The sequence below is a fragment of the Canis lupus genome, chromosome 38 (genome assembly GCF_048164855.1).
Source record: "Canis lupus baileyi chromosome 38, mCanLup2.hap1, whole genome shotgun sequence".
Taxonomy (NCBI): Eukaryota; Metazoa; Chordata; class Mammalia; order Carnivora; family Canidae; genus Canis; species Canis lupus.
The window spans coordinates 2,430,043-2,457,907 of record NC_132875.1 but is presented as its reverse complement, the minus strand read 5'-3'; the positions used below and the strand labels follow the sequence as shown (position 1 = coordinate 2,457,907).

At 47.5% G+C, this 27,865-nt stretch overlaps 1 protein-coding gene across 1 annotated transcript; it reads left to right on the top strand.

Annotated features, from left to right (window-relative positions):
- Positions 1-1,038: 1,038 nt before the first annotated feature.
- CD244 (CD244 molecule) lies at positions 1,039-27,779 on the top strand. Its single transcript, XM_072815004.1, has 9 exons — positions 1,039-1,507; positions 17,125-17,454; positions 17,542-17,814; positions 19,155-19,262; positions 19,704-19,771; positions 21,882-21,941; positions 23,638-23,700; positions 25,066-25,119; positions 26,473-27,779. Exons 1-9 carry the CDS (start codon positions 1,447-1,449, stop codon positions 26,551-26,553), a joined length of 1,098 nt encoding a protein of 365 aa, XP_072671105.1. The 5' UTR covers positions 1,039-1,446; the 3' UTR covers positions 26,554-27,779.
- The last annotated feature ends 86 nt before the right edge of the window (positions 27,780-27,865 follow it).

The window sequence follows — 27,865 nt, the reverse complement described above, 5'->3', positions numbered from 1 at the left end:
GAACATGAGCCAAGGATTGATTTCACAGGTCCGAAGGTCACTTGGCCGGGATCACACAGGTTGTTCTTTAAATTTTTTAAAAATTTTTATTATTTTTAATTTAATTTAATTTTTTAAAAAAATATTTATTTATTTATTTATTTATTTATTTATTTATTTATTTATTCATTTATTTATTTATGAGAGACACACAGAGAGAGAGGCAGAAACACAGGCAGAGGGAGAAGCAGGCTCCCTGTGGGGATCCCGATGTGGGGCTCGATCCTGGGACTCCAGGATCATGCTCTGGGCTGAAGGCAGATGCTCTACCCCTGAGCCACCCAGGTGTCCCCGCACAAGTTGTTAAACTGCTGAACTGTCACTCAAGGCTCCAAATCTGTGCTCTGTCCAGAGTACCCTGCTTCCTTCATGGTACTTGAGGCTCTAGCCTGCCGCTCCCGAGTCCAGCTTCAGACAGAGTGATAGGAAATGGATCAAAGGATGGAAATAGAGAAGAAGGGCTGACCTGAGGGAACTGAAAGTATTTGCTGCCAAGGGAAAAGCAGAAGAAAAAAAAAAGTCATGGGGCCCCGAGGTATAGCCTCAAAGCAAACGCTTTCTGGGGAAGGTGGGATGCCATGGCCTCTCCCCTCCATGGGGTCATAAGAAGGATCACAGCGGCCTGGTCTTCATGGAGGGTAGCATTGAAGGGTGGGCTGGGGAGGACAGCGAAGATGAGCTTGGTTGCTGTCTCAGTGAGACAAGGCAAGGGAAGGAAGAGAGAACTATTATGGAAAAGTAGAAAAAGAGGAAAGGAGGGGATATAGAAGCACAGATAGGAAAGGAGCCAAAGCAAATCTATATAAAGACATTTCAGTTTGCATGTGGTTAAATCTAGCTATCAACTTGCTGAGCATCCCCCAGTCTTAGATCTTTCTGGTGTCCCCCGCTGCTTTGACACTTCACCCACTTGTTCAGGGCTCCACTTCTCAGCCCACATGTCCCCAACCCCCTCCTCCCACCTTCACGGTGCTCGCTGGAATGGGATAGTCTGGGATAGGGCTGTTTGGCCCCCCTGCCCATTGGCAGCCTTCTCCTTGTTGCCGGTAGGATGGGGAGACCTGGGGCATTTCTTGGTCGTCTGTCCCTTGAACCAGGCAGCCTGCCCGGGGCCGAGCAATGGACAGGATTTCGAAGCTGGTTTTGTGAGTCACTGTGAACTCAGCACCCGCCCACTTGAGGCCCAGTTTGAGTACTGAGCTCGTGCGAGCTGTAGGACCAGGTCCAGGTACTGGGGCTTTCTCCGTGGTCTTGTTCGCTCTCAGCCGTTGAGAACAGCCTTGAGTTGAGGAAATTGTGGCCGGACAAAGAGCGAGGCAGTTCTGCTCCCCGTCGCCTGGCTGGCGGCTGCTAAGCCTGTGCACCTGCAGCGCGTCTGGCGGGAGAGGAGCGCCCGGTCCTCTGGGGATGTTGGGGCAGGCTCTCGCCCTCACCCTCCTCCTGCTCCTCCAGGGGCATCGGGGCCAAGGTAAGGGGCCCCGGCCCAGCATGGGGGGGTGGCAAGGACTTGGGCCATGGAGATCAGAAGCCGGAGCCCCTGGATTGGGCTGCTTACTGGTGGGCTGGCACTGGGCCACTGGGGCCTCGACGGCTGGGGGGGGCAGGTCAGACAGCGGGTTGGAGGCCCCCCGAGGGCATCTGGCTGAGCGTCCGCCACCCGGGCAGCTGGGGCCCGGGCACTGCTTTCCACCGGCTCCGGGGGCCCTGTGGGCGCTGGGGAGACGCCGGCCCCTCTGCTGGCTGTAGGAAGGACGAAGGGAACAGCCTCAACTTGGTACCGCGACCAGAAGAGAGAAGTGGCCCCTGGGCTCGGGTTTCTCTAAGGAAGTTGGTGGTTCTGGAATCGGAGATTGACAGATGGTCGCTGAGGCAGGGAGACAGCGAGGACGAGGCGAGGGTGATGCCGACTGTCCGCATAGCCCCGTCTCTCCTCCATCAGCGACCTCCAGGAGCCCAGAGGCTACAAGAACCTGAAAATTATTAGGGAAATGCTGGCTTGGAGCAGGAGGCGGGGAAGGGGGAATAGGGAGACAATGGCAGGAAGCTCCAGAGCACATGGAAAACTCCGCAGGGACCAGCTCAGCTGGGGGCTGCTCCCCCTTCCTCCAGCCCCGGTGTCGAGGGGGCTCTGAGATGGGAGGCTGCACTCTAGGTCGGCGGCGAGGGGTGAGTGGAGGGCACCCTCAGTGCAAGGGGAGGAAAGGGGGGCACAGGGTGGGGTGTGTCCAGGGCCCGGTACAAACCCGAGGTAGACCCACCGTGGGCAGTCCTGTGTCCTCCAAGACAATCTAGGCTCCAGAGCACTGAGGGGGACCGGCATTTGTAACAAAAGCATTTTTTAAAAAAAATATCTTATTTACTCATGAGAGACACAGACAGAGAGGCAGAGACACAGGCAGAGGGAGAAGCAGGCTCCGTGCAGGGAGCCCGACGTGGGACTCGATCCCAGGTCCCTAGGATCACGGGCTGGGCTGAAGGTGCTGCTAAACTGCCGAGCCACCCAGGCTGCCCAACAAAAGCATTTTTTTTTTAAGGCTTTATTTATTGGGGCAGCCTGGGTGGCTCGGCGGTTTAGCACCTGCCTTTGGCCCAGGGTGTGATCCTGGAGTCCCAGGATCGAGTCCCACGTCGGGCTCCCTGCATGGAACCTGCTTCTCCCTCTGCCTGTGTCTCTGCCTCTCTCTCTGTGTGTCTCTCATGAATAAATAAATAAGTAATATATATTTTTTTTAAATAAAGATTTTATTTATTCATTCATGAGACACAGAGAGAGAGGCAGAGACATGCAGAGGGAGGAGCAGGCTCCCTATGGGGAGCCTGGTGTAGGACTCGATCCCAGGACCCCGTGATCACGACCTGAGCTGAAGGCAGATGCTCAACCACTGAGCCACCCAGGTGCTCCTAATTTTTAAACATTGATTGATTGATTTATAGTAGGCTCCACATGCAACAAGGAGCCCAACATGGGGCTTGAACTTGTGACTCTAAGATTAAGAACTGAGCTAGGAGTCAGATGCTTAACCAACTGAGCCATCCAGGCAACCCTAAATTTTTATTTTTATTTTTCTTTTTTAAAATTTTTAACCCTAAATTTTTAAAATAAAAAGTTTAAAATAATAATTTCAGAGTTCCAGAGAAGTTGCAAGTATAGCACAAAAGAATTCTTATATTTTCTTTGCCTGGATTCATCAGTTGTTAACATTTTATCACATTTGCTTTATTTCTCTTTGTCCTCATATAGGTGTGTGGGTATAAATGTATAAGAAGTATGTTAGCTAACAAAATTTAAATTAAAAAACATAGAAAAAAAGTATAATAATATTAATTTTTGCCGAACCATTTGAGAGTGAGTTGCGGACATCGTGTCCCTTTACTCTTAAATTTTAAAGCCTGAATCTTCTAAGAACATGGGCTTTCCCATATAATAAAATATCATATCAGCACAATTATCAAATTTAGTAAATTTAACATTGATACAATTAGGGCACCTGGGTGGTTCAGTTGGTTAAACATCTGCCTTCGGCTCAGGTCATGATCCCAGGGTCCTGGGTTCGAGTTCTGCATCAGGCTCCCTGCTCTGGGGGGAGCCTGCTTCTCCTCTCTCTCTATCTGCCACTCCCTCTATGTGTGCTCTCTCTCTCTCTGTCAAATAAATAAATAAAATCTTAAAAAAATAACATTGATACGATTAAATACACGGTCTGTATTTAAATATTACCGATTGTCCCAGTAATGTGCTCTATGGCACTCCCCTCCCCAATGCAGAATCTGATCAGGATCATGTATTACTTTCAGTTGTTATGCCTTTTTTTGTTATGTCTTTTATTTTCCTATTAGAAAAAAATTTTTTTAAAGTAGGCTTTCCCATCCACCGTGGAGCTTGAACTCACAACCTCAAAATCAAGAGTCACATGCTCTACTGACCGACCCAGCCAGCCATCCTTTTTGTTGTTATTATGTTTTTTAAAACTACTTCCCAGCCTTTCTTTATCTTTTATGACTTTGACATTTTTTGGAGTACAAGTCAGTTGTTTTGTGGAAGGCTTTTCAATCTGGGTTTGTGTAAGGTTTCCTCGTGTGAGCTGGGCTATGCTTTTTGGGATGCTGTATCTATTTCAGGGCATCCCATCAGGGCATATGACAGCAGTGAAATCTTGTTTTTTTAAACTTGGCTTACTGAAGAATTTAATATACATAATGTATTTGTAAGAAGCTCCTATCACTCTAGAGCTTTGCAGAGCCTTTTCAAAAGGCTTCTGCATGTTGCGTAAAAGCCACACATTTCACAGTGGTCTATGTGATCTGGCCTCCCTGAGCCCTCCTCCCCTTCCTCTCTCCTTTCTTGCATGTCCTGAGTTCAGCATCTCTGACCTGCTGCTCCCGGAGAGCACTGCACTCTATGGTTTGCACCCAGTTTTCTCTACCTGGAATGCCACCTCCCTGCTGGCCACCTGGCCTGCTCCCTCAGCCCCTCATGATTCTGCTCAAATACCACCTTCTTGGTGATGACTTCCACTAAAAATGTCAACCTCGTTATCCTGTAATGCCTTATCCCCCTTCGCTTATTTTTCTCTGTAGTCCTCATCTCCATTGTACATGCTCTATTGTTTCCACCTTTGATTTCTTTTCTGTCTCCCAGGCTCCTCTTTACCTCACTAGAATGTAAGCTCCTCAAGACCAGGGCTTTTGTCTGTTTTGTTCATTGCTGTATCTTCAGCCTCTGGAACAGTATCTTGCACAATTAAAATTCACTAAATACTTATTGAATGAATGGAAGGGTGGATACTTTAATCCATAGAAGAAAGTGAGAGTTTGTCTAATGGCGAGTTTCATTGGTGAGAGAAGCTTGTTCTAGATTTTATTTATTTATTTATTTATTTATTTATTTATTTATTTATATTGTATTTATTTATTCATGAGAGACACAGAGAGAGATAGAGGCAGAGACAGGCAGAGGGAGAAGCAGGCTCCATGCAGGGAGCCTGACGTGGGACTCGATCCTGGGTCTCCAGGATCACACTCTGAGCTGAAGGCGGTGCTAAACCACCGAGCCACCTGGACTGCCCTATTTATTTATTTATTTATTTATTTATTTATTTATTTTTTATTTTTATTATTTATTTTTATTTATTTATGATAGTCACAGAGAGAGAGAGAGAGAGGCAGAGACACAGGCAGAGGGAGAAGCAGGCCCCATGCACCGGGAGCCCGATGTGGGACTCGATCCCGGGTCTCCAGGATCGTGCCCTGGGCCAAAGGCAGGCGCTAAACCACTGCGCCACCCAGGGATCCTATTTATTTTATTTTTTTTTAAAAGCTTTAATTTATTCATTTGACAGAGAGAGAGAGAGAGAGAGAGAGAGAAAGAAAGAGAGAGCACAGCAGGGGGTGAGAAGGCAGAGGGAGAGGGAGAGGGAGAAGCAAGCTCATTGCTCAGCAGGGAGCCCAATGCAGGGCTGGATCCCAGGACCCTGGGATCATTACCTGAGCTGAAGGCAGACACTTAATGGACTGAGCATCCAGGTGCCCTGAAGCTGTTCTAGATTTTATTTTTTAATAAGATTTTATTTATTTATTCATGAGAGACACATAGAAAGAGAGGAGAGACACAGGCAGAGGGGGAAGCAGGCTCCACGCAGGGAGCCTGATGTGGGACTCGATCCCAGGACTCCAGGATCACGCCTTGGGCTGAAGGCGGCACTTAATCGCTGAGCCACCCAGGCATCCTCTGTTCTAGATTTTAAGCCACGTACTCCCTCTGTGGCATTGAAGAAGCTAACTAACCTCTTATTTTTTAGATTTTTCATTCATAAAGTGAAGTCAACAGTGGTGCATGCTCCATAGGAATGTGTGAGCATAGGTGAGGTGTGGTATTATAACATGCTTAGAAAGTTCTTACACTAAGTCCCTCCAAATGATTGCTCATGTTGCTCAGTTCTTTGGAGGTAGGGTCTATGTTTCACTTAGTTTTGTGATCAGAGGCAAGAAGAGTGACTAATTTGTGGGCTAGTCACTTGAGTTGAAAGTGAGTTAGAAAATCCTGCATGAGTTGATGTTTTAAATGGAGACTCTTTTCTGAGGGTTTTCTCATTGTTCCAACTGGGATCTTTGGGAGAATGCAATATTTTTAACTTAAAAGAACACATATTCAAGACACTTAATCCTATTATTACATTGTATAATGTAGAATATTCAAATTGTTTTCACAGGGACATCTCCCTCTTGATTCCCAGTCCTTCCCTGATGCACACCTTTGGGCCAGGCCCTGGGCTAGGTATTGAGAATTCGATGGTGAATCAATACATGGGCCCCTCCTTCACAGAGCTGATATCTACTACAGGACTCAATACATAATTACAGCTACACTGTGCCCACACAGTAGGTACTCGAAATGCTAACTGAGTGAATAAAATGAATTATTTTTAGGCATTCTTAGAAACAGATTGGGGTGATTTTGAAGTCAGATGTATTGGGGAACAGGGACCTTCAAATGGCTGCCCAGGGGTGGGTCTGGGCTCTAAATTCAGGTTTGAGTGTGCATTTTGAGTGAACCCCAAAGGACACACTGGAGACTGTGTACACCCAGGAGCAGTAGACAGCATAAATGGGCAGGGCAGCATCTCATGGATTAGCTCTAAGGCATGCTTGCTGGCTGTTCTTACAGATTGTGTTGAAATTTTCACGTCTCAGGAAGGAGTCTCTGATTCCATCTGCTCTGGCGGGGACCCAGGCAAATCCTAAGAAGACTGTAGTTGTTTTTGTTCATCTCTTCCTCACTGCATCTCCCCTGAAACAAAGTGAATGATGAAGTCACTGGGCACAGGGAACGGACTGGGACTCAGAGAACTCAGGGCTGCAGCACCCTCCTGGAGGGAACTGGTTCCATAGAAGTGACTCTGGGCATTGCTGGACCATTGTCTTCATAAACAGACATCTAAAAGTTTAATTTACTTTTTGTTATTTTAATCTTATTTATTTATTTTTAATTATTTATTTTACTTTTATTTATTTATTTATTTTTAAAATAAATTTTTATTTATTTATGATAGTCACACACACACACACAGAGAGGCAGAGACACAGGCAGAGGGAGAAGCAGGCTCCATGCACCGGGAGCCTGACGTGGGATTCGATCCCGGGTCTTCAGGATCGCGCCCTGGGGCAAAGGCAGGCGCCAAACCGCTGTGCCACCCAGGGATCCCCTATTTATTTATTTTTAAAGATTTTATTTATTTATTTATTTATTTATTTATTTATTTATTTATTTGACACACAGAAAGAGAGGCAGAGACATAGGCGGAGGGAGAAGCAGGCTCCTCACGGGGAGCCCCATGTGGGACTTGATCCCTGAACCAGGGATCATGCCCTGAGCTGAAGGCAGATGCTCAACCACTGAGCTATCCAGGCGTCCCAAATTTTGTTATTTTTAGAGAGAGGGAGAGAGCATAAGCAGGGAAGGGTAGACGGAGAAGGAGAGAGAGGATCTTAAGCAGACTCCACGCTGGGCCTGAAGCCCGTTGGGGGGGCTTGATCTCACAACCCTGAGATCATGACCTAAGTCAAAATCAAGAGTCGGATGCTTCGCTCACTGAGCCACCCCGGCGCCCCAACAGACATTTTTATTAAAGTGTGATGCCTGGGTGGCTGAGTGGTTGAGCGGCTACCTTCAGCTTAGGGCATGATCCCAGGTCCTCGGATCAAGTCCCATATCAGGCTCCTTGTGAGGAGCCTGCTTCTCCATCTGCTTATGTCTCTGCCTCTCTCTGTGTGTCCCTCATGAATAAATAAATAAATAAATAAATAAATAAATAAATAAATAAATAAATAAATAAATCTTTAAAAAAAGTGTGATACATGCAGAGAAAAGCATGCAAAATTAGAAACACACATCTCTATGTGTTACTGTTAAATGGACATGTTTGTGTGTCTACCACACATTCTCTCCATGCATTAGCTTTTCCTTCTTTCAAAAATGCTACCACTATTCTGACTTCTGCCATCACAGGTTAGTTTGGCCTGTATGTAAAGGGTATGTGCCCTGTGTTTGGCTTCTTTTGCTCAACATCTGATGAAATTTATGTTACTACTTACACATGGTCGTTTCATGGCACTTCAGTGTAGGACTGTACAGAGGTTTATTTATCAATTCTGCTATTGATGAATCTTTGGGTTGCCCCCCCTCATTATAATAATGCTGCTAGTAGCCTGTTGTACATGTTTTTCTTTTATGAATGTCTGTTGGGGTTTATCGCTAGGTGTAGAATCATGGGGTTTGTGTGACTTGCAGCAGATGCTGGCCAACTGCTTGCCAAAGTGATTGAACCAACCGGTATATGAGAGCCTCATGATGCTTCAGGGCTGCTGACTTTCCTTTTGAGGCCCTGAAAATGGGAAGTGAAGGTGCAGGAGTGTGGAGTCTGGAAGGCTAAGGCCAAAACCAAGGGAGCCGCATCTCTGCAGCCTCCCTGATATTCTGCACAAAATTCCTGCAGTAGACTAATTTCTAGGAGTTAGCTGAGACACATTCTTGAGTTTAATTAATTAATTAATTAATTAACTTCATTAAGCCTTTACTATGTTCCAAGAACTATGTAAGATTCTGTTGATGAAGCAGAGATGAAACATGTTGATTGTATCCTTAAGAAGCCTTATTTTATTTTTTAAAAGATTTTATTTATTTATTCATGAGAGATACAGAGAGAGGCAGAGACACAGGCAGAGAGAGAAGCAGGCTCCATGCAGGGAGCTCGATGTGGGACTCGATCCCAGGACTCCGGGATCATGCTCTGAGCCAAAGGCAGGCACTCAACCGCTGGGCCACCTGGGTGTCCTTTCTTAAGAATCTTTATTTTATTTTATTTTATTTTTTTTAAAAGATTTTATTTATTTATTCATAGAAACACACAGAGAGAGAGAGAGAGAGGCAGAGGCACATGCAGAGGGAGAAGCAGGCTCCATGCTGGGAGCCTGATGTGGGACTCGATCCAGGGTCCCCAGGATCAAACCCCAGGCTGCAGGCGGCGCTAAACCGCTGCGCCACCGGGGCTGCCCCCTTAAGAATCTTTAAAACAGTTAGAGGAAAATTAGTATGTGAAGCAATAATTATAAAGGAAGTGTCACTGACAGGCAAGATCCATTTAGAGCACAAAGGGAGCTGTGAAAATGGAGATTCCTTCTAGGGGGAGGTGGGATGCTTCTAGGGGGATGCAGAATTGCTCAGGAGAGGGGGTGAGGTAGAAAGATAATGTGAGTAGAGGGAACAGTGGAACGGATGTAGGGAAACCATAGGTTTTGGATGGGAAATGAAAAGGAAGTCCACCTGTTAGCTTGGAGAAAGAGCATAAAGAAGCTGGTTCAGCTAACTGCTACAAGGAGTTGGGAGGGCCATGGGCTGAGTAAGGTCAATAGAGGATAAGGGGTTGCACTGTCTGAGGAGAGGAGTCAATATGGCCAGCGAAACCCCCCAAGTGTGGGGTTAAGTGGAGAAGAAGAGGAGAGATGAAATGGGATGTGGGCCCTGGAGGGTGCTTTATTGGCTTTATGCTTTTGCTTTGACTGAGGCGGGCCCTGCCCCAGCACTTTTGGGATCTCACTGGGTTCTGCTCACATAGTCCCCAGCGGGTGCTCCCTCTATTGCCTTCACCTTACGCCTAGTGGCACAACCCCAAGCTGAGAAAACCTCAACATCCTTTTGTTGGCTGGTGGAAGTATGCTGCTCTGAGACTCTCCTCCGCCCCCTCCCAGGCACTCAGGCCTCACCCCTCCTCCACCAGCAGCGTGGGTCAGAGTCAACAGAGCTGACTGTGGACCCTGCACAGCTTTGGAGGCTGCAGCTCCTGCACCTGAGCTGGGGCTGAGTGGGACTCCCTGCTGGTCAGATCTTCTTGACAGCCCCCCCCCCCCCCATGCTGTCTGCTCTCCCTCTGCAGAGTTACTGTTTTATCCCATTTGTTCTTAACCACCGGAAGAGGGGCCCCAAAGCTGCTGAACAGTAGCAACAGCAGCGGTGGCAGCCCCAGGGCCTCCCCTGACCACCGGAATCTGCTGTGGCTCTCCCCTCCGAACAAGCCAGGACTCTTTGTCAGAGCCTCTCCTACCTCTCACACAGGCTGAGGTAACTTGTATGAAAGTTATTTTCATACCAGTGTTTCTTGTCTCTCCATTTGGTGTATAAGCCCTTTGGGACGGGACTGAGTCCCAGCACCCGGTACATAGTACCTTGCCTGCTTGCTCTTCCACTGTTCCTTCCCTACAACATCTGCCCCCATCCCCTCCCAGCCCTGCCCCACTCTGATCTTTCTCCCCACACCAGGCTGGTGAGGGCTGCGGGAGGAAATTCAGCACCAAAGAGCAACGACCAGTTCAGAGCCTCCATTCTCAGCCAGGCCCTCGGTGTCCTGGGATTCCTTGCTTTTGGCCCTCAGCTCTTCCCATTTCCCAGAGAGATGATTCCAGACCTTCACCATCTTGTTGAGGGCCAGTTCCATGGTCACAGGCTCCATCAACTTATACCCACCTTCTGCAGGAAAGCAGACACCTGGGTTGGATTCCCACCAACCATTCCCCAACGTCAGAAACACCAGTGAGGGGTTCCCCAATGTCAACGACCTCATTTGCTCCCATAAGCAACCCCATTAACCTCTGCTTGGCTCATCCTTTCCTGCATGCTCTGGACATCACTACTTCATCCACGAGGCCAGCCCGGGACTTTTCTGTCCCTGATGATGACTCTGACTTTTCTTCAAACTGCTCCTTTTCTGCTGGCTTTCCACACTTAGTTCACTTCCCTTGCATTTAAAAAACTGTATCGCACTACCTAGTGTTTCCCCTCTTGCCTTCCTTTCCTGTATGACTCCTTTACCACTCACGCGGAACACTTCACTCTGACACCTCTGGCCACCAACAGTGTGTGGGGTTTCTGAAAGCAGTTCTCTGTGACACCAGCTATAATTGTCCTATAATTGTCCTAGTGTCCTATAATTCAACTCAATTCTGACTCTGTGTGTCCAGAGATAGCATCAGATCTCACAAGTTCAGGATTCAGTCCCGCAAGACTGTGTGGCTCCCTGCTTCAGATGCCAGTCACAAGCCCTGGTTGTCATCTGTGCTTCTGACCAACTGGTTATAGGTCAAAAGTTCCAGTGACCACCCCTTCTTCTGGTTCCATTAATTTGTGGAAGCAGCTCACAGAACTCAGGGAGATATTTATGTTTACCAGCTTATTAAGGGATGTGATAAAGGGTACAGATGAAGAGATACATAGGGCAAGGTCTGGGAGTGAGGGTCCTAAATACAAGAGCTTCTGTCCCATGAAATTGGGGTGTGTCGTTCTAGTGGGATGGGTTCACCTACCTGGAAATCCCCAAAACCTATGGTATTGGGATTTTATGGAGGATTCCTCAAGAGTATCCCATGATCCCATAAGCATGATTGGTTAATAACTCTAGCCCTGTCTCCCCTCTGGAAGTTAGGGAGTGGTGCTAATTTGAATTACTACCAACTCTTTCTTCTCCACTTTATGTTGGCACAAATGACGTTTTTATACAATGTGTGCCTATTAGCGTGGATTTATAATTGCTGTTTTAAGCTCTTTTTTCCCCCATATCATAAAAAAGAGTTACAAACCAAAAAGTAATAATGCTGGCTGTGGTAGTTACCTATATAATTCCGTTCAGCACTGTTCTTTATTTCTTCACGTGACTTTGGGTTACTGCCTGGTGCCTTCATCTCTTTAGTCCTGCTTTATAGGGTAGGATAGGCCTGCTTTATAGACCTGTTAGCAACAACTCCCAGCTTTTATTTGTCTGGGAATGTCTTCATTTTTTTTTTTGTGAGATAATTTTGTTGGACATAGAATTCTTGGTTGGTGGCCTCCACAAACTTTCAGCGCTTTACATACATCATCTCACTGCCTTCTAGCCTTACGGTTTCTGAAGAGAAATTGGTTGTTAATCTTACTGGGGATTCCTTGTGCATGACAAGTTGCTTTTCTCTTGTTGCTTTCAAGATTCTCTGTCTTTGATTTTTGACATTTTAGACTATATCTTGGTATTGATCTCTTGTGTCTAACTTATTTGGAATTCATTGAGTTTCTTGGATATGTATATTCATGTATTATTGAATTTGGGAAGTTCTGGGGCATTATTTCTTCAGATATTCTTTCTGCCCCTTTGTCTCTTTCCTTTCTTTCTTGGGCTCCCATTATGCGCATGTTGGTATATTTGCTGGCATCCCGCAGGTCTCTTAGGCTCCTTATTTTTCTTCATTCTTTTCTCTTTCTATTCCTCAACTTGAATAATCTTTTAAAAAATTTTATTTATTTATTAATTCATGAAAGACACAGAGAGAGAGAGGCAGAAGGAGGAGCAGGCTCCATGTCGGGAGCCCGATGTGGGACTCTATCCCAGGTCTCCAGGATCTCGCCCTGGGCCAAAGGCAGGCACTAAACCACTGAGCCACCCAGGGATCCCCCTCAACTTGAATAATTTTAATTGATGTAGTTGTGTTGTTAAATTTCGGACAGCTGATATGAAGTTTTTGACTAGGGGTGCCAGGGTGGCTCAGTTGGTTAAGGGTCTGACTCTTGATATCAGCTCAGGTCTTGATCTCAGGGTTGTGAGTTCAAGTCCTGTGTTGGGCTCCATGGTGGATATGGAGACTACTTAAAAAAAAAAATAGGGAAGCCTGGATGGCTCAGTGGTTTGAGCTTCTGCCTTCAGCTCAAGGCATGATCTCAGGTTCAGGGACCGAGTCCCACATTGGGCTCCCTGTGAGGAGTCTGCTTCTCCCTCTGTCTGTGTCTCTGCCTGTCTCTCTCTGTGTATCTCTCATGAATAAATAAATTTAAAAAGTTTTTGCCTATTAAGTCCAATGTTTACGATTCTTCATGGGCAGTTTCTGTTACTTTCTTTTCCTCCCTTGTAAATAGGCTGCACTTTCTTGTTTCTTTATATATTTTACTCTATTTTGTTTGTACATCTTTTGCTTAGGATTTTTGCACCTATGGTTCTGAGTGAAAGAGCCTTTAATTTTCTTCTCTTGTGACAACCTTGCAGATTTTGGTGTCTACCTAATAACTATGTTAACCTAATAAAACAAGTTCAGAAGTATTATCTACTTCTATCTCTGAAAGCTTTTGTATAAGATTGGAGTTACTTCTTTCTAAATATTTTGTAGAGTTAACCAGTGATGTTTACTTTGAGAGAAAGTTTTTCAATATAGATTCAATTTACTTAATAGAAAATTTCTATTTAATCTCAATTTTAAAATTTATTGATGGAAAGCAGTTTATACGCTCTTATATGCTTGTATCTTAAAATCTTAGTATCTGTAGGATCTGTGGTGATATCTTTAAAAAATTCTGATATTGCTTATTTGTATCTTTTCACATTTCTTTTCATCAATCTATGCATTAACCATACTTCATTTTTTTTATAAAATAAAAAATGGCTTGTTGATCCTCTGTTGTATAATATTTTCCATCTCTGTGTCCTTTCTCTCTCTTTTTAAAAAAAGATTTTATTTATTTATTTGAGAGACAGAAAGAGCATGAATGGGGGGGAGGGGCAGAGGCAGAGAGAGAAGCAGACTCTCCGCTGAGCGTGGAGCCTGAGGTGGGGCTCAATCCCAGGACCCTGAGATCAGAAATTGGGCCAAAGTCAGATGCTTAACTGACTGAGCCACCCAGGCGCCCCTGGCATAATGTCATTTTTGCTGCCCTGTATTAGAAGGCCAGCCCAGTTACAGGAGATGGGGAAGTGAGCCCCATCTCTCGATGATGAGTGGAGCTACAAAGCCACATTGCAAGGGGCATGGCCATTTTTACATTCTATCATATTGATTTTCTGCTGAAATTCTCAAACTTTAAATTTTAATTCCTTGAAACATTAAATAGAATTATACAGTTATCTAGATGCCCTTTAAGCCTATTTCTATTATTTTTTCTTTTTGAGTTTTGTACATGTCTCCTCTCCTTAGGCTTGTTTGTTTTTTATTTCATTTTGGACATTATGTATGAAAATCTTAGGAATAATTTTTTAGAAGATTATTTACTTATTTGAGAGAGAGGGAGAGAGAGTGCACACAAGTGGGGTGGGGGGAGGAACAGAGGGAGAAGCAGCCCTCCTGCTGAGCAGGGAGTCCAATGTGAGGTTTTATACCAGGACCCCGAGATCATGACCTGAGTCGGCAGACAGTTAACTGAGCCACTCGGGCACCCCTCAACATTTTAGAAATAATTTAATGCTTGCGTTGATGTTATTTTCCTCCAGGAATAATTTATATTTGCCTCTAGTAGGCAGCCAAGTTAGAAATACTAGAAATTCTAGATTACTCTAATCCAATTAAGAGTTGGGATGATTCAAAACTAAGCTTCAGTTCCTGTGAGAGTTGGTCTATTTCTTGCTTGCTCTTACCCTCAGTGTGTAGCCCTTTATGATACCAACCCCAAATCTGATGGATTTAGGTATACCCACTTCTTTTCTTTTTAAAGATTTTATTCATTCATTTATTTATTTGAAGGGGAGGAGGGGCAGGAGAGGGAGAGAATCTCAAGCAGACTCCTTGGTGAGCACAGAGCCTGACTCTGGGCTCCATCTCACAACTCTGAGATCATGACCTCAGCAGAAATTAAGAGTGCATCGCTTAACTGGCATATACCCACTTCTTTACACAAGATCCCTGAACTTTGTGTCCTTTTAGTTTCTTGAGTTTATTGCAAACCTCCAGGGAAGAGGAGTCAAAAATGCTGGTCTCACCTCTCTGAATTTCCTTCTTCCAGATCTTGGCCTCATAGTATTTCACTACTTTATTAGCTCCCTGATGCCTTTAGCAACATGCTTTTATATTTTGCCAATTTTTTTTTTTTTTTTTTTGGTTATTCTCCATGGGAGGGTTGGTTAGCATGTCTTAATGTGGTCTTCATTATCATAATTAGAAGTCATTAAATGATTGTTTTTTAAAATGATTGTTTTTAAAATCTTTTAAAAGATTTTATTTATTTGGGAGAGAGAGTAGAGTGAGAGAGAGAGAGAGCACGAATGGGGGTGAGGGGCAGAGGGAGAGAGAGAAGCTGACTCCCCGCTGAGCAGGGAGCCCCATGCGGGGCTCTATCCCAGGACCCTGAAAATCATGGCCTGAGTTGAAGGCAGACCCTTAACCGCTTGAGCCACCCAGGCACCCCTTTAGATGATTATCTATCTCAACTATTAAGTATATATTGTGGAGTAAAAGTGTTTTCTGCTTTTGGATCACAAATTCTCTGGAGTAGGGAACCATGTCTTGTACACAAAGAGGCCACAACTCTTCAGGGCCCTGGTTACACTGGGGATTGTAACCAGTGGGGATTGTTTTCAGGATCTTTGTGTAATGCTTGATTGTGCCTGTTGACCTATTTTCATATATATAGAACTATGGGAGACAAAGACACAGTCTCTGTTTCTGGTTTAGCAAAGGGCAGAGCCAGTTCAAATCATGGAAATATGAATAGGAACCCCATGTGTTTTGTTTTGTTTTAGAATTTATTTATTTATTTGAGAGAGAGAAAGAGAGAGAGAGAGAGAGAGAGGAGACAAGCAGGGGGAGCAGCAGAGGGAGAGGGAGAAGCAGACTCTCCACTGAGCAGGGAGACCGACATGGGGGCTCTATCTCAGGACCCTGGGATCATGACCTGAGCCTAAGGCAGACATTCAACCGACTGAGCTTCCCAGATGCTCTTGTTTGTTTTTTCAAAGATTTTTTTTCTAAGTAATCTCTACACCCGTGTAAGACTTGAACGTACGACCCCAAGATCAAGACTTGCGTGCTCTACTGACTAGCCAGCCAGGTGCCCTGGAACCCTATGTGTTTTATTCTTCAGAGTCAAGATTAAAGAAACACAGTCTATCAACCAAATAATTCTCTTAATTATTTACTCTGGCTTCTGAGGAAATGCCAGGATGAAGGTGTGGTTGGGAGTGAGCGCGTTTATAATGTATGTGAAGATCTAAAAATCCTTCTCTCCATTGCTATCCTCTTAACGTCCTGTCCTCGATTTTAACAGATCTGTTTGTATAACAATCCCCATCTCCCATTCTTCTTCTAAATTCTTTCTGATGCTCCCTGGCAAAACTTTGTATTTCCTGCATCCACTATTGCTTGCTAAAAGTGGCCGCTGAAACCTCCATTTTTCTTTACTGACTGGGCTTTCCTCGGTAAGCAATAACTAGCAGCTCTATATCACACCCTTATTTTTTTAGCACACATCTTGATCTCTAGAGAGGACAAATGCGGGATATATCAAGGCCATGTAGTTTTATTTTTCTCTAATTATTCTTAAGGGAGCAATCCCTGTGGAGACTTTCTAGTGACTCAAAAGCTGGCAAACGTTAATGACTAATGATCACAGTTTGATGTGCTAAGTGCTACAAGAGAGGATTATGAATCTAGTTCTGTGGGAGGACAGAAGAAGGAGCTATGAATTCAGGTTAGAAGGTTCGTTGGCCATTCAGAATTTCCAGCAGTCACCACAGGCCGCTAGTGGTCATCTCAGCACTGCGGGGAGGGAGGAATGTCGGATACCACGTTCAAACCATTGTGGTTAAGAAGTCGTCCTCTACAGCTAAACTGGCCGGATTTCAAGCTCATCTTTCTCACTGTGTAACTTGGGCTAGTTAGTTTCAAGTTCTTTCTACTCATTTTTTTTTTTCCACCTGTAAAATGGGGATAAAACTCTCTTAGGGTCATTTTTTTTTTGTTTTTGTTTTTGTTTTTGTTTTTGTTTTTTTTCCTTAGGGTCATTGTTAAAATACGTAGTTAAACATGGTTAAAACCTAGAAAGTGTTTAAAACCTGCTGCCCCACAGTAAGAGGTCAGGAGATTTTTAGCTATTATTACTGGCTGGTGGGCTCCTTCAGATGAGGGACACAGAGTTTGGGGAGAGAGGAGACAGGAAAGCGAAGTACACCTTCAGGTTCTCTTAGGCTCTGATCTCCCCAAACAGCCCCACCCTCTTGGCTCAAGGGAAGCCACATCCAACTGCCTGCAGTGCTCTGGGCGGATACCCTTCCTGCCACCTCCAGCCTGGGTTCTCTTTTCTGGAATCCTTAGGTTCTGCTGAACGTGTGGTTGGACTCTCAGGACAGCAACTCTTCTTACAGCCCCTCGGGGTGCCGACAAAGCACATAAACTCTGCTCAATGGAAGGTGAAGTGGTACTTAGCTTCGGAATTTTCCGTGATACTGACTTGGAAGAATGGGTCTGATGTCAAATACGTACCGCAGACTAGTAATCATTTCGACAGTAAACTCAGTTTTACAACCGAGAACTTAGCGCTTCTCATCAAGGCAGTTCGGCTGAACCACAGTGGCTGCTACAACCTGGAGGTGACTGATGAGAATGGGAAGGTGGATAATCACTACTTCCAGGTTTCTATATTTGGTGAGTCCCTAGGACAGCTCAGCCTGCCCCCTGCCTCCTGTAGGGTTCTTACTCCAGCACCTTTCTGATCAGAATCTCTGCTTCCAGATCATATAGAGATGCCCCAAATACTGAAGGAGTGGAGGGTCCTGGAAGGAGATACATGTCAACTGTTTCTGTCCTGCTCGGTCTCGAGCAGTGGTAACGTGAGCTATGCTTGGTATAGAGGGAGTGAGCTGATCCAGACAGAAATGAATCTCACCAGATCAGAAGAGCAGGTTGTCAATGACTCATACATATATACCTGCAACGTCAGCAATCCAGTCAGCTCGGCAAACCACACCCTCAGACTCACCCAGGGCTGTCCGACTGCCAGCAAGCGTAAGTGGGACACTGGACTAATAGGGTTGAAGGTGTTGGACCCTTCAGGAGATACTTGGGTATAAGATCTCTCGGCTGCCTCCTCAAGGGCCTTGCCGCCCCTCCCTGGGGTGGTTCTGGTCTCTGGGCACAAGGTTCCCATAAACCAGGCCTGTCTTAGTCTGGGAAGAATTTTATCCCCATCAAGAATCTCCTAGGAGATGCAAGTCTTTCTTCATGGAGGGAAGGCTTAGTTATTTGGTGGGTGGGTCACAGCCCTGCCATGGCTACTGACCATCATCACTTCCTTCCTCTGAGAGACTGCTGGAGACCTGCTTCCTCCTCCTAGAGGGACAACTCCCCCAAGCCACGTAGTTCCCCAAGGGGTAACTATGGTGTACAACAGTGCCCTGGGTCGTGGGAACATCAGGATGATCACAGGGGTTTCTGGAAGACTTCTTGATTTATTGCTTATGCTCATCCTAAGACTTATCTCGCGTTAAGTTTGCACCAATTTTTATGAGATAAATACTTAATGTGTCAGCATAGGCATTACAGGGAAAAACCTACTTGCTGTCCCTGTCTTTAAGGAACTTACAGTTAAATAGGGGTGACAAAACCAGACATTCCTGGGCAAAAGAGAACCAAGCTGAAGTGATTTGGAGGGACAAGGACCGCTGGCTTTTGGGTCATGTCAGCTATGGTTTCGTTATTCACTAGCTCTGCGATCTCAGGCACATTCCTTACCCTCTCTGGGCCTCAATTTTTCTCTTGGGTAAAATGGGAGTGATAATAGGTACCTCCCAGGATTGCTGGTAAGATTAGATGAGGTTCTGTTTGTGAAGAGCCTCAGCTAGCACTTGGAACACGTAATTCCTTTCCCTTCTCCCCGGTCCGTGGGCTCCTACGACCACATGTGTGACACAGATATTAAATGTAGAAGTTCAAATGAGGAAGAGCAGAGGAGTGGCAGGAAGGGGAAAGTGGGGGCTTGCCTGGCACAGAGTGGGGTGCAATAGGTTTTGGTGAGTTAAAAGGATGGACAGTTGTCACATTTGCTGTGCCAGATGCTTTACATATATTAGGTCATACAATCAACCCCCTTGTGCAGATAACATCATCTCCTTTTAGAAGTGAGAAAACGGAGGCTCAGAGAGGTTAAGGAAGTTGCCCAAGGGCACAGAGCCAGGCCTGCCAGATATTAAGATCCGTGCTCTTAGCATCACTCAGGGGAGGTCACTCAACCACAGAGAGAGCTGGCCTGATGAATTCGTGGGGCGTGAGAGGGGAGTGCAGGTTTGCACAGGTGCGAAGCAGGGAGGCGGGCTGACAGCTCGGGCCTTGTGCTTTCCGGTCCCTAGAAGACAACTTCGTGTACTTTCTGGTGATCGTCGGCATTTGTCTACTCATACTGTTCCTGGTCACCCTCACCTGCTTCTGTGTGTGGAGGAGGAAGAAGCGGCAGTCAGGTAAGTGGAGGGTCCCCAGGAGGTGCTGCTGCTGACCTGACGCCCCCGGGGCCGTGAGCCTGAGACCACAGCACCTGCTTTGCCTCTGGAGCGTTGGGACATGGCTGTGCATATTCGGGGACCCGCAGCAGCAGATGCTGGGCCCTGGCTCCCACGTCACACCTTCGGGGCCCTCGGGATGTCCACAGCCTCATGGGCCGGTTTAGCTGCAGGTGCTGGGTTGTGGGGGACCTGCCCGCCCGGTGCAGTAAGTGTGTCGGGTGGTTGCTGCTCCCACGCCCTGTGGGTACCCTGGGGAGAGCGCTAATCTGCCTCCTTTCTAGAACCTTCCTCAAGGTCTCGGCCACCTGGGACGGAGGTGGGACTGGAGGAAGCAGAAGCCTGGATGGGATACCCTCTGGAAGTCTCTCCAGCTCTGTCTTTGCTGCTTTCCTCCCACAGCGGCCTGCCGGGGAGAGCCTCTGACGGTTTATGAAGATGTCAACCACGTGCAGATGGGGAGGAATCAAGTAGGCCGGGGGCTAGGGTCGGTCTCCTAGCCTGGGGGTGCTTCTCGGGCGGCGGGCAGGAACCGGGGGACACCGGGTACCACGCAGGTGGCTTCTCAAAGGGCTCCCCAGCCCCGGCCTGCCCTCCCTATGGCCTCCTGGCTCCGGCGGTGGAGGAGCAGCAGCAAGCGGGAAATTGCTGAGAGGGCGGGAGCCCAGCACCCCCACGGGGCGGCGGGGGCGGGGGGGGGGGGGTTGCTGCTCCCGCTCCCTGCGCAGCCCTCGGGGCACCGTCCCTGCCAGGCTCACCGGCGCACTAGGCCCCCAGTCCGGCTCCCTTGTATCTGGCCACGGCCTCTCGTGTCCTTGCAGGTCCAGGTTCACCTTTAGGGGTCCCTTGCTGGTCGCCCTGGCTGCAGCAGACGGCCGCCTGAGCGGCATGGGGGTGCTGGGGCTCTGGGGGTCCGCGGGGTGCTCCCCCCAGGCCGGGGTCCCCCGGGGTGCTCGAGGCAGCAGGCGGGTCAGCACAAGGCTCCGGCCTCTGCGAGGCCAACTCTTCTGGGGGTGGGGGGTGGCTGCAGGGGTGGCTGCGGGGGGGGGGGCGGGCTGCAGGGGGGCGGCTGCAGGGGCCTGCAGGGGTGGCTGCGAGGGGGCTGCTGGGAGGGTGCGGGGGGGGGGGCTGCAGGGGGGCTGCGGGGTGGGGGCTGCAGGGTGGGGGCTGCGGGGTGGGGGCTGCAGAGTGCCCCCTGCTGCTCTGGCTGAGCAGGACAGGAAGTGGTCCAGGCGTGGGGGGGTGCAGAGCCTAGCTGAACGTGGAGTGGGGGGCGTGGGCCCACGGGCCCCTTCCCACCTCCATTCTGGGTGCTCGACCTGAGGAGGAGAGGCAGGAAGTCACAGGGGCGAGATTTGCCACCTTATCACGTGGGAGGCCTGGTGGAGCGGACAAGCTGCTTCCTCGGGTCTGGTCTCAGGGGGAACCCGGCTGGGGTGGGGGGGTAGGGTGGGGGGGTGGGGGGTGGACTACGGGGGTGACAGGCGAAGGAGACCCTTTCTCCATCACTACCCGATGCGGACAGACTCCTGAGAGCAAGAGCATCCACCTGCAGCGGCGGAAGCCCGAATGCTCCGGATGACTTGCCTCTCCTCCCACACAGGGAGGACGGTTTTAGGTTCAGGAAGTGAAGAGTAGTGGAGGGAGCCAGAGTACAAGGACTCGGGGATGCAGGCCTGTCTCTGCCTCTGACTCCAGCTCCTCCTGCGCGGCCTCATCCCTTGCGGGCTCCTCCCTACCGGCTCCAGGGTTGTCTGAAGGCTTAGATCTCGAGTTCATGTGTTCTTACTGGGGGCTCAGTTCTGACCTCTCTGGAGACACTTCACTCAGGTCTGGGCAGAGAAGCAAAGCAGGAAAATCCTGTTTTTTTTTTTTTTTTTTTCCCCCAGATGTCTATGACTTTCTAGCCTCTAAGGATAGTGAGGTTTTCTCTGCTCCTCTAGCTCCTTCCCTGTCTAATGGACCCTGCTGGCTTCCTCTTGTCCCCTTCGGAGCCCCACCTGGCAATGTGCACTCAGGGCTCCTGTGGTCAGGAGGGGCCAGGACCGGGATGGTCTCCCTGCCTTTGGCTCCAGGTCCAGGGGTTGTTGTGGGGCAGCAGGCCTGAGGCCCAGGGCAAACTGGCCCCCAAGGCCGGGCCTAGAGAAGGGGCTTTAAAACAATGAAAGCTTCTGAATTTCAAGGCGAGGTAAGGCTCAGATCACAGCCCTACTCAGAGCTCGGCCCATTATCAGTGATTAATGAGGCCAATTTGGCTGCGAAGTCAGCAGAGGCAAGTTTCTAAATTACCAAAGTAAAGCAAGTGATAGGATTCCCCTTGGACGGGTCACTCAGTGCATCTCTTCACACCTGGGTGGTTCCTTGGGTGGGACACCAACTACTCCAGGTGGGACACTAACTACTGCAGGTGGGTCATTCCTCCTATGGTCTCTCCCCAGCCTGTGGCAACTAATGACCACCTCCCTTCCAGCTTCCCGGAGCCCCTCTGGTTTGCTCTCTCTCTCCCCACCCCATCCAAATCTGGACAGACGCGGCCCTCCGCTCACGTTACCACGTGGCCCTTTACTATTTCTTGTGCAGGAGCAGAACCAGAATCCGCCCGGGGAAGGGAGCACCATCTACTCTGTGATCCAGTCCCAGGTACCACTCCGTGTCTCGGATCCATCCCATACCTGCCTCCAGGGCTCCCTGAGGCCTTCCGGAAGCTCACACTCCTGAATAGCAGGACTCTGGGGCTCTTAGAGTCTAGAGGACAGCTTGGCCTCAGCTGCATTAAATTGAAAAGATCTGTGTGGCTCTGGAGTCTCTTGGCAGAGCTGAACAGGGCTGGGAAGTCTGACGTAGATAGGCCTTCTCTCTCCCTCCGTGCGTGGCAGCAGGTGTGGCCCAGGTAGTTGGGAGGAGGAGGAAACTTGGCAGGGGACTCAGCTTCTGTTTTTCCCTCCCTGCCACTTCCAATACTTGGGGCCCTTATAGGTTGTCTTTGTTTTTTTGATCTCTGCTCCTCATTATACCTGTTTTCAGGAAAGAGGGTATCTGGGTTGTTCTCTTTTATTTTTCATGACTTAACAATAACATTTATTAGGTACTTACTATGTCTGTTTTCCTAACGAATCTCACATAACAGCCTCACGAAGTAGGTCCAGCACAACCTCCATTTCTCAGATGAGGAGCCAGACACAGGTTAACTAATGTGCTCCAGGCCGCAGAGCCGGGGAGTGGCAAAGCTGAGCTAGAGGGCTTCTGGGCCTCCGCCCCACCTGCCCCCTTCCTCTTTCACTTTCAGGGATTATAGAAATTCACCATAAACTGGAGAAGCATCCTCTAATTTTGACAGCTAAAATAACATTATCGCTAACCCAGACTGGGGCATCTCTCTCGAGGGGAACGCTGCCTCTTGGTGGCCAGTGATGAACAATTTCTGATAAATATAACTTATTTCTTAAAGAATTCAGTCCGGACGCAGTAAACTCTTCAACGTGGTGGCTAAACTGCCCGGCAAAGAAAATTCCTGGGGAAATGGTGATAGGTTTCAGGGAATGATCTAGAGAAGGAGGAAGAGGAGAGGGGGAAGGGAGGGCAATGAAGGGAAGAGGAGCTGAGGAAGAAGGAGCAGAGGAGGGAGGGAGGTGCTCAACCCTCACAGCCACTCAGGAATTCCCAAGTTGGGGACTGACTCCTTCTGCTCCCCGTGATATTGAGATTTACTGATAGTGGGGTCAAAGCTCAAGAGCCTTAGGGAGAGAGCAGGAGTGGCTGATATCCGCCAGTTTTCTAGCTTTAGCCACATTGCATCCCAACAGGAGGAATCTGAATAAATGCAGGGAAGAGCTCATCTCAGCCTGAGATGCTGAGTGATAAGGAGCCTCCTCCTCTGGACCTTCTTAGAAGGAGGGTGGTTACCTGCCTTTGAGGACACCTGGCTCAGGTGCAGAGAAGGAAGGCATGTTGCCAACGGGATGTACTAAGGTGTTGAGGAAACACCTCTGGCGAGTCTGGGGTTTCAATTCTGCTTCTACTGTGACTACACATCTGACTTGGGTTATTTATCCTTTCGGAGCCTCATCTGTGGAGTGGGGCCAAGGATGATCATTCCTCTCGTCGGTGTGTTATCAAGGTTAGAGGAGAATGCGTGTACAGACTAGGTGACATCTTAGCGGACAGGGCCGGACTGGCATTCAGGTGTCTGACCTCCTGAGTCCAGAGTTCCTGTGGCTAATACTTCGGGCTTCTCTTTGGGCAGGGCTGGGGGGAGGGGTGGAAGAAATGGCCTCTGAGGGCCCTAGGATGCTGCTGGGTCTATGTTCCTGAAATACTTTATTTCTCTTCTCTTTAGTCTTCTGCTCCTACATCACAAGAAAACAATACGTTGTATGCATTGGTACAGCCTTCCCGGAAGGTGAGTCTCCTCCTCCAGGGCATGCTGCGAATGCAAATGTGGATTTTGCACGTGCACGGGAGGGCCACATTTGCAGAGTGCGTGGGCAACTTCCGTGAGTTGCCTTCCGTTGTGTATATCTAAGCAGTTTGGGTTAAATGGCTCTATTTAAATGAGGAAGAAATGCCTTTCTGATTGCGTTTGGAGAAAAAGAACAGCTCTGAGACTAAGCCAGCAGTGGATTAAAGGAGTCTCTAGGAGTTTCTGTGGGACAAGAACAATCAGAGATAGAAAAGTGGTGCTTTGTGCAGAGAGGCTAAGCTGTCCTTAGCAGGCCAACTGAGGTGACGGCAAGAGATACTAGAGGGGTTTCCAAGGTGGGGGAATATAGCCCAGAGCCAGAGGAGTAGCCCAGACCTAGAGAGACACAATGTTGACTTTCAGGGAACCAGAGAAAGGTTCTGACCAGTCATCTGCTGGTGGGGGCCTTGGGGCTGAGGCAACCCATCACTGTCCCCTCAAATCCTGCTCTGAGCTGAGCTCACAGGTCTTTTGTGTACCTGGTGCTCATTAGTCATCTTTTCCCCTTGGGTGGGAGAGGGATTGGAAGAATGGTATTACCAAGGCTGGAGTCATAGTATGAAGACCTAGACTTAACATGGTAGTATGAGAAGTTAGGAATATGCCAAACTGTGGAAGTGTTGAGTACATGCAGGTCAGGGTCAAATGTGGGAGAGATTTAAGACAGATTTTTCAGACTTTTTATTCACCCTCCTTTCAATAAGTTATTCAATCGCTCAAGATTCTGCCATGAGAGACATTTATAATTAAGTTACCTGCTGCAATACGTGGCCATAGGGATGGTCACAGGCTTGGTGTTGTTTAGGAGATTCTACATTCTACTGAAAGTGCTTCTGAATTCCAATGTTCCTAGGGTTTCACCGTGGTCAGGGTATGTGGTAGGGTCAGTTCTTATGTGTGTCCAGAACTGCTTACACTAGGGGTGTGTGTGTATGCTCTGTGTTGATGAGATGCATGGTCTGAGCAGTATTTGTATCAGGCCTGTCTGAAGGCGTGTGTGTGAGTATGCTTGTGTGTGTGCTGGGAATGTGTGCATGTGCGGATCTGAGGGGCACGTGGATATGGGAGAGTAACCTCTGACTTTGGTTCAGAAGGTTCATGTCACACACAAGTATGTCTTGTGTCTTCTCTGGAGGTCATAAACTCCATTACTTACTCTTGGGGCAGGAGATTCTATTCTATTCTATTCTAAAATATCCAGAGATTTTTTTGGACCTTGTGTCTCTTCGGGGGCCTCTCACATCAGTTAGGAGTGGGATATTTCCCAACTTGAAGTTAAGCACTCTTTACTGTCTGAATTTGCAGTCTGAATCTAAGAAGAACCAGAGCTCTTCCTTCAGTCATACTATCTATGAAGAGGTAAGATTCTGGAGCTGCCTTCTTTTTTTTTTTAAAGATAATATATTTATTTATTCATTAGAAAGAGAGAGAGAGAGAGCGCGTGCATGAGCAGAAAAACAACAAAATAAATTGTTTTATTTTGGAATAAAAGGAAGCAGGCTCCCTGCTGAGCATGGAGCCCAATGTGAGGCTCAATCCCAGGACCCTGATGAGATCATGACCTGAGCCAAAGGCAGGTTCTTAACTGACTGAGCCACCCAGGCATCCCCGAGGGATCTTCTTACCCACATTTTCATTTTAGAGATAAAGAAACTGAGGTCCAATGAAAGCAAGGGTCTAATTCAAGGTCATATCATGTATTAGGGTTGGACTCTTAATGGGGAACTTGAGTTTTATTTTTTAAATGTATTTTTGTTGTTTTATTATCTCCATTTTAAAGATTTTTATTTATTTATTTGTTATTTAAATTCTATTAATGAACATATAATGTATTGTTAGTTTCAGAGGTAGAGGTCAGTGATTCATTAGTCTTACATTATACCCAGTGGGGAGCTTGTGTTTTAAATTAGGGCTGTCCTCCAGCTAGTCTCCAGTTGTGGGCTGTACACTGGACATCTGTCCCTTCCAAGGGTGTATGGGGCAAGGGTGAAGAGAAGGGAAGGTAAGTAGAGCTAAATGATTTTCTGAAGTTAGCAAGTAATTGGGAACCATTCTAGGGCATAGGTAATCTTGAGCTGCTGCTGGGATAGACACTATAGAGTGACCATTGAGCCTGGTAGCTGAATATATTCCCATCAGGCCATTTAAGTAATGGAAAATAGGGACTCAACAGTTATTAGGGGCGTATTATGTATTTGGCAGCCTGCTAGTGGCTTCATGCGAATTATCTCATTTAATTCTCATAGAGTGCCATGAGGTAGGTATAATACTTCCCACTTTTACCAGAGAAATTAGGGCATGGAGGGCACTCCCACCCACTAGCCTCATGATACACCAGAGTTTCCAAGGCCCAATAAAGAGGCTGCCAGTGGTCACAAGGGACAGGGTGGATGGGTGCTGCTGGGATTCCTGGCACTTCAGCTGTAGCCTCACATTAAAGCCAACCAGACAGACTACGGTTGTAGAGGACACCGCATGGGCCAACGCAATCTAGGCAGGGTCATGTTAAAAAAAAAACACTAGAATTGGAGCCAGAAGACCTGGCTTCAAGCTCCTTCTTTACTTCCTACTAGTCATTGACCCTGTTATTTATTTAACTACTCCAAGCTTCATTTTCTTTATCTGTAAAATAGGGATAATAATTCATACCTCCCAAGGTTGCTATGAAGATCTCCAAGTGGGAGGTTCTGAAGTTCTCCTTTTCTTTCACAGGTTGGAAAGAGACAACTCAACGCCCAGAACCCTGCTCGGTTGAGCCGCAAGGAGCTGGAGAACTTTCGCATATATTCCTAATTGCTGCAGCTGTTCCCTCTCTCACATCCCAGCATTGCTTGGGGGAATCAGCGCAATGGATGATACCACAGGAGTCTACAGAATGGGGCGCAGTCCAGAGAGGATACGGGAGTTTGTTTATAGTCTGTATCTTGTTTTGAAAGTGATTTCTAATAAGAGCAGGACTGTTAAATAATATCTCTCAACTTACAGACTGGACAAGAACGGGTAGACAGGTTGGGTAGTTCTTAAAAGACCGCAAAGCAAATCCAAAGCCGCACAGCAAGTTTATCAAGTGCTATGCAAATGCAGGGTGCTGTTATTATTAGCATCAAGATCCCTTCCCCTGGTTTTCTAACGTGTTACTCATCTTTCCTCCTCTCTAATCTGGAATGACCATATTTCTAGACCCTCCCCTTGCCCAGGCCCATCTTCCAAAGAGGGAGGAAAGATAATGGTGACTCAGAGCAAGAGAAACAGCTCCCCTCTGTGAGGATGGACTAACTAGCTACAAGCTGCTGGCAGTTCTCCATGGAGGAGGCTGGGGTTTTACTCAAATATAGGGGAAAAACTTCCCCCCACATATTAAACCTTTACCTCTGGCCACTTGGTCACAGCGGAGAGTGGGCAGGAGTGAGAGTAGATGGCGCAAAGCAAGCTGACCTCTGAATGGAAAAATCACCCCGAGCCCATGCCGTCCTGATAATGGGACAGTGAGACCAGCTTTGTCTCCGGTATGAGGTTTGATTTACAAGAACTCATCGTTAGAAATCTATTTTAGCTTCTTCGCAAATTCTTCACAATTAGAAACCATATTCTATTTAAGTTCTAAGCCCTGATGAGTGCTCCCCATGGCATATGCTGGAGGAAGGGCTCAGCTGGCTGAGCAGCTGGGAACTAGACAGTCTGCTGGGCTCCCCTGAGTCCTCAGGCCAGACTTCTGCAAGGCTGTGGTGACCGGGGCTGAGACTCTGGCTGGGCCCAGGAAGGCGATGAGTGTGAACTGGAAGAGGTCCTACTCAGAGACCCCGAGCAGTGGCTATTGCATGGAGCCTGCTTCTTCAATTGCCCCACTCTGTATTTAACATAGGAGTTTAATATAAAACTAATATAAAATGGTTATTCAAAGGCAATTGAAATTTCTTTTCTGAGTTAAATTTATGTGCCCCTTCCATATTCTTTACTTTACCTCTCTGTAGTAACCGAAGGGCACTTGTGCCCATCAATAAACCCATGTCTTTAACCTACTGGAGAGAGGTCTGGACTCCTTGTAAACCATCAGTGTCTCCCAGTCTTCTTCACACTGGAGCAGATGATTCCAGATCCCCAGATC

Excerpts from the sequence above, each read along its gene's own strand:
- CD244 (XM_072815004.1), top strand. The coding sequence starts at position 1,447 with ATGTTGGGGCAGGCTCTCGCCCTCACCCTCCTCCTGCTCCTCCAGGGG. Across the intron at positions 17,815-19,154 it reads CTGTCCGACTGCCAGCAAGC|AAGACAACTTCGTGTACTTT; the intron begins GTAAGTGGGACA and ends TCCGGTCCCTAG. Across the intron at positions 19,263-19,703 it reads GAGGAAGAAGCGGCAGTCAG|CGGCCTGCCGGGGAGAGCCT; the intron begins GTAAGTGGAGGG and ends TTCCTCCCACAG.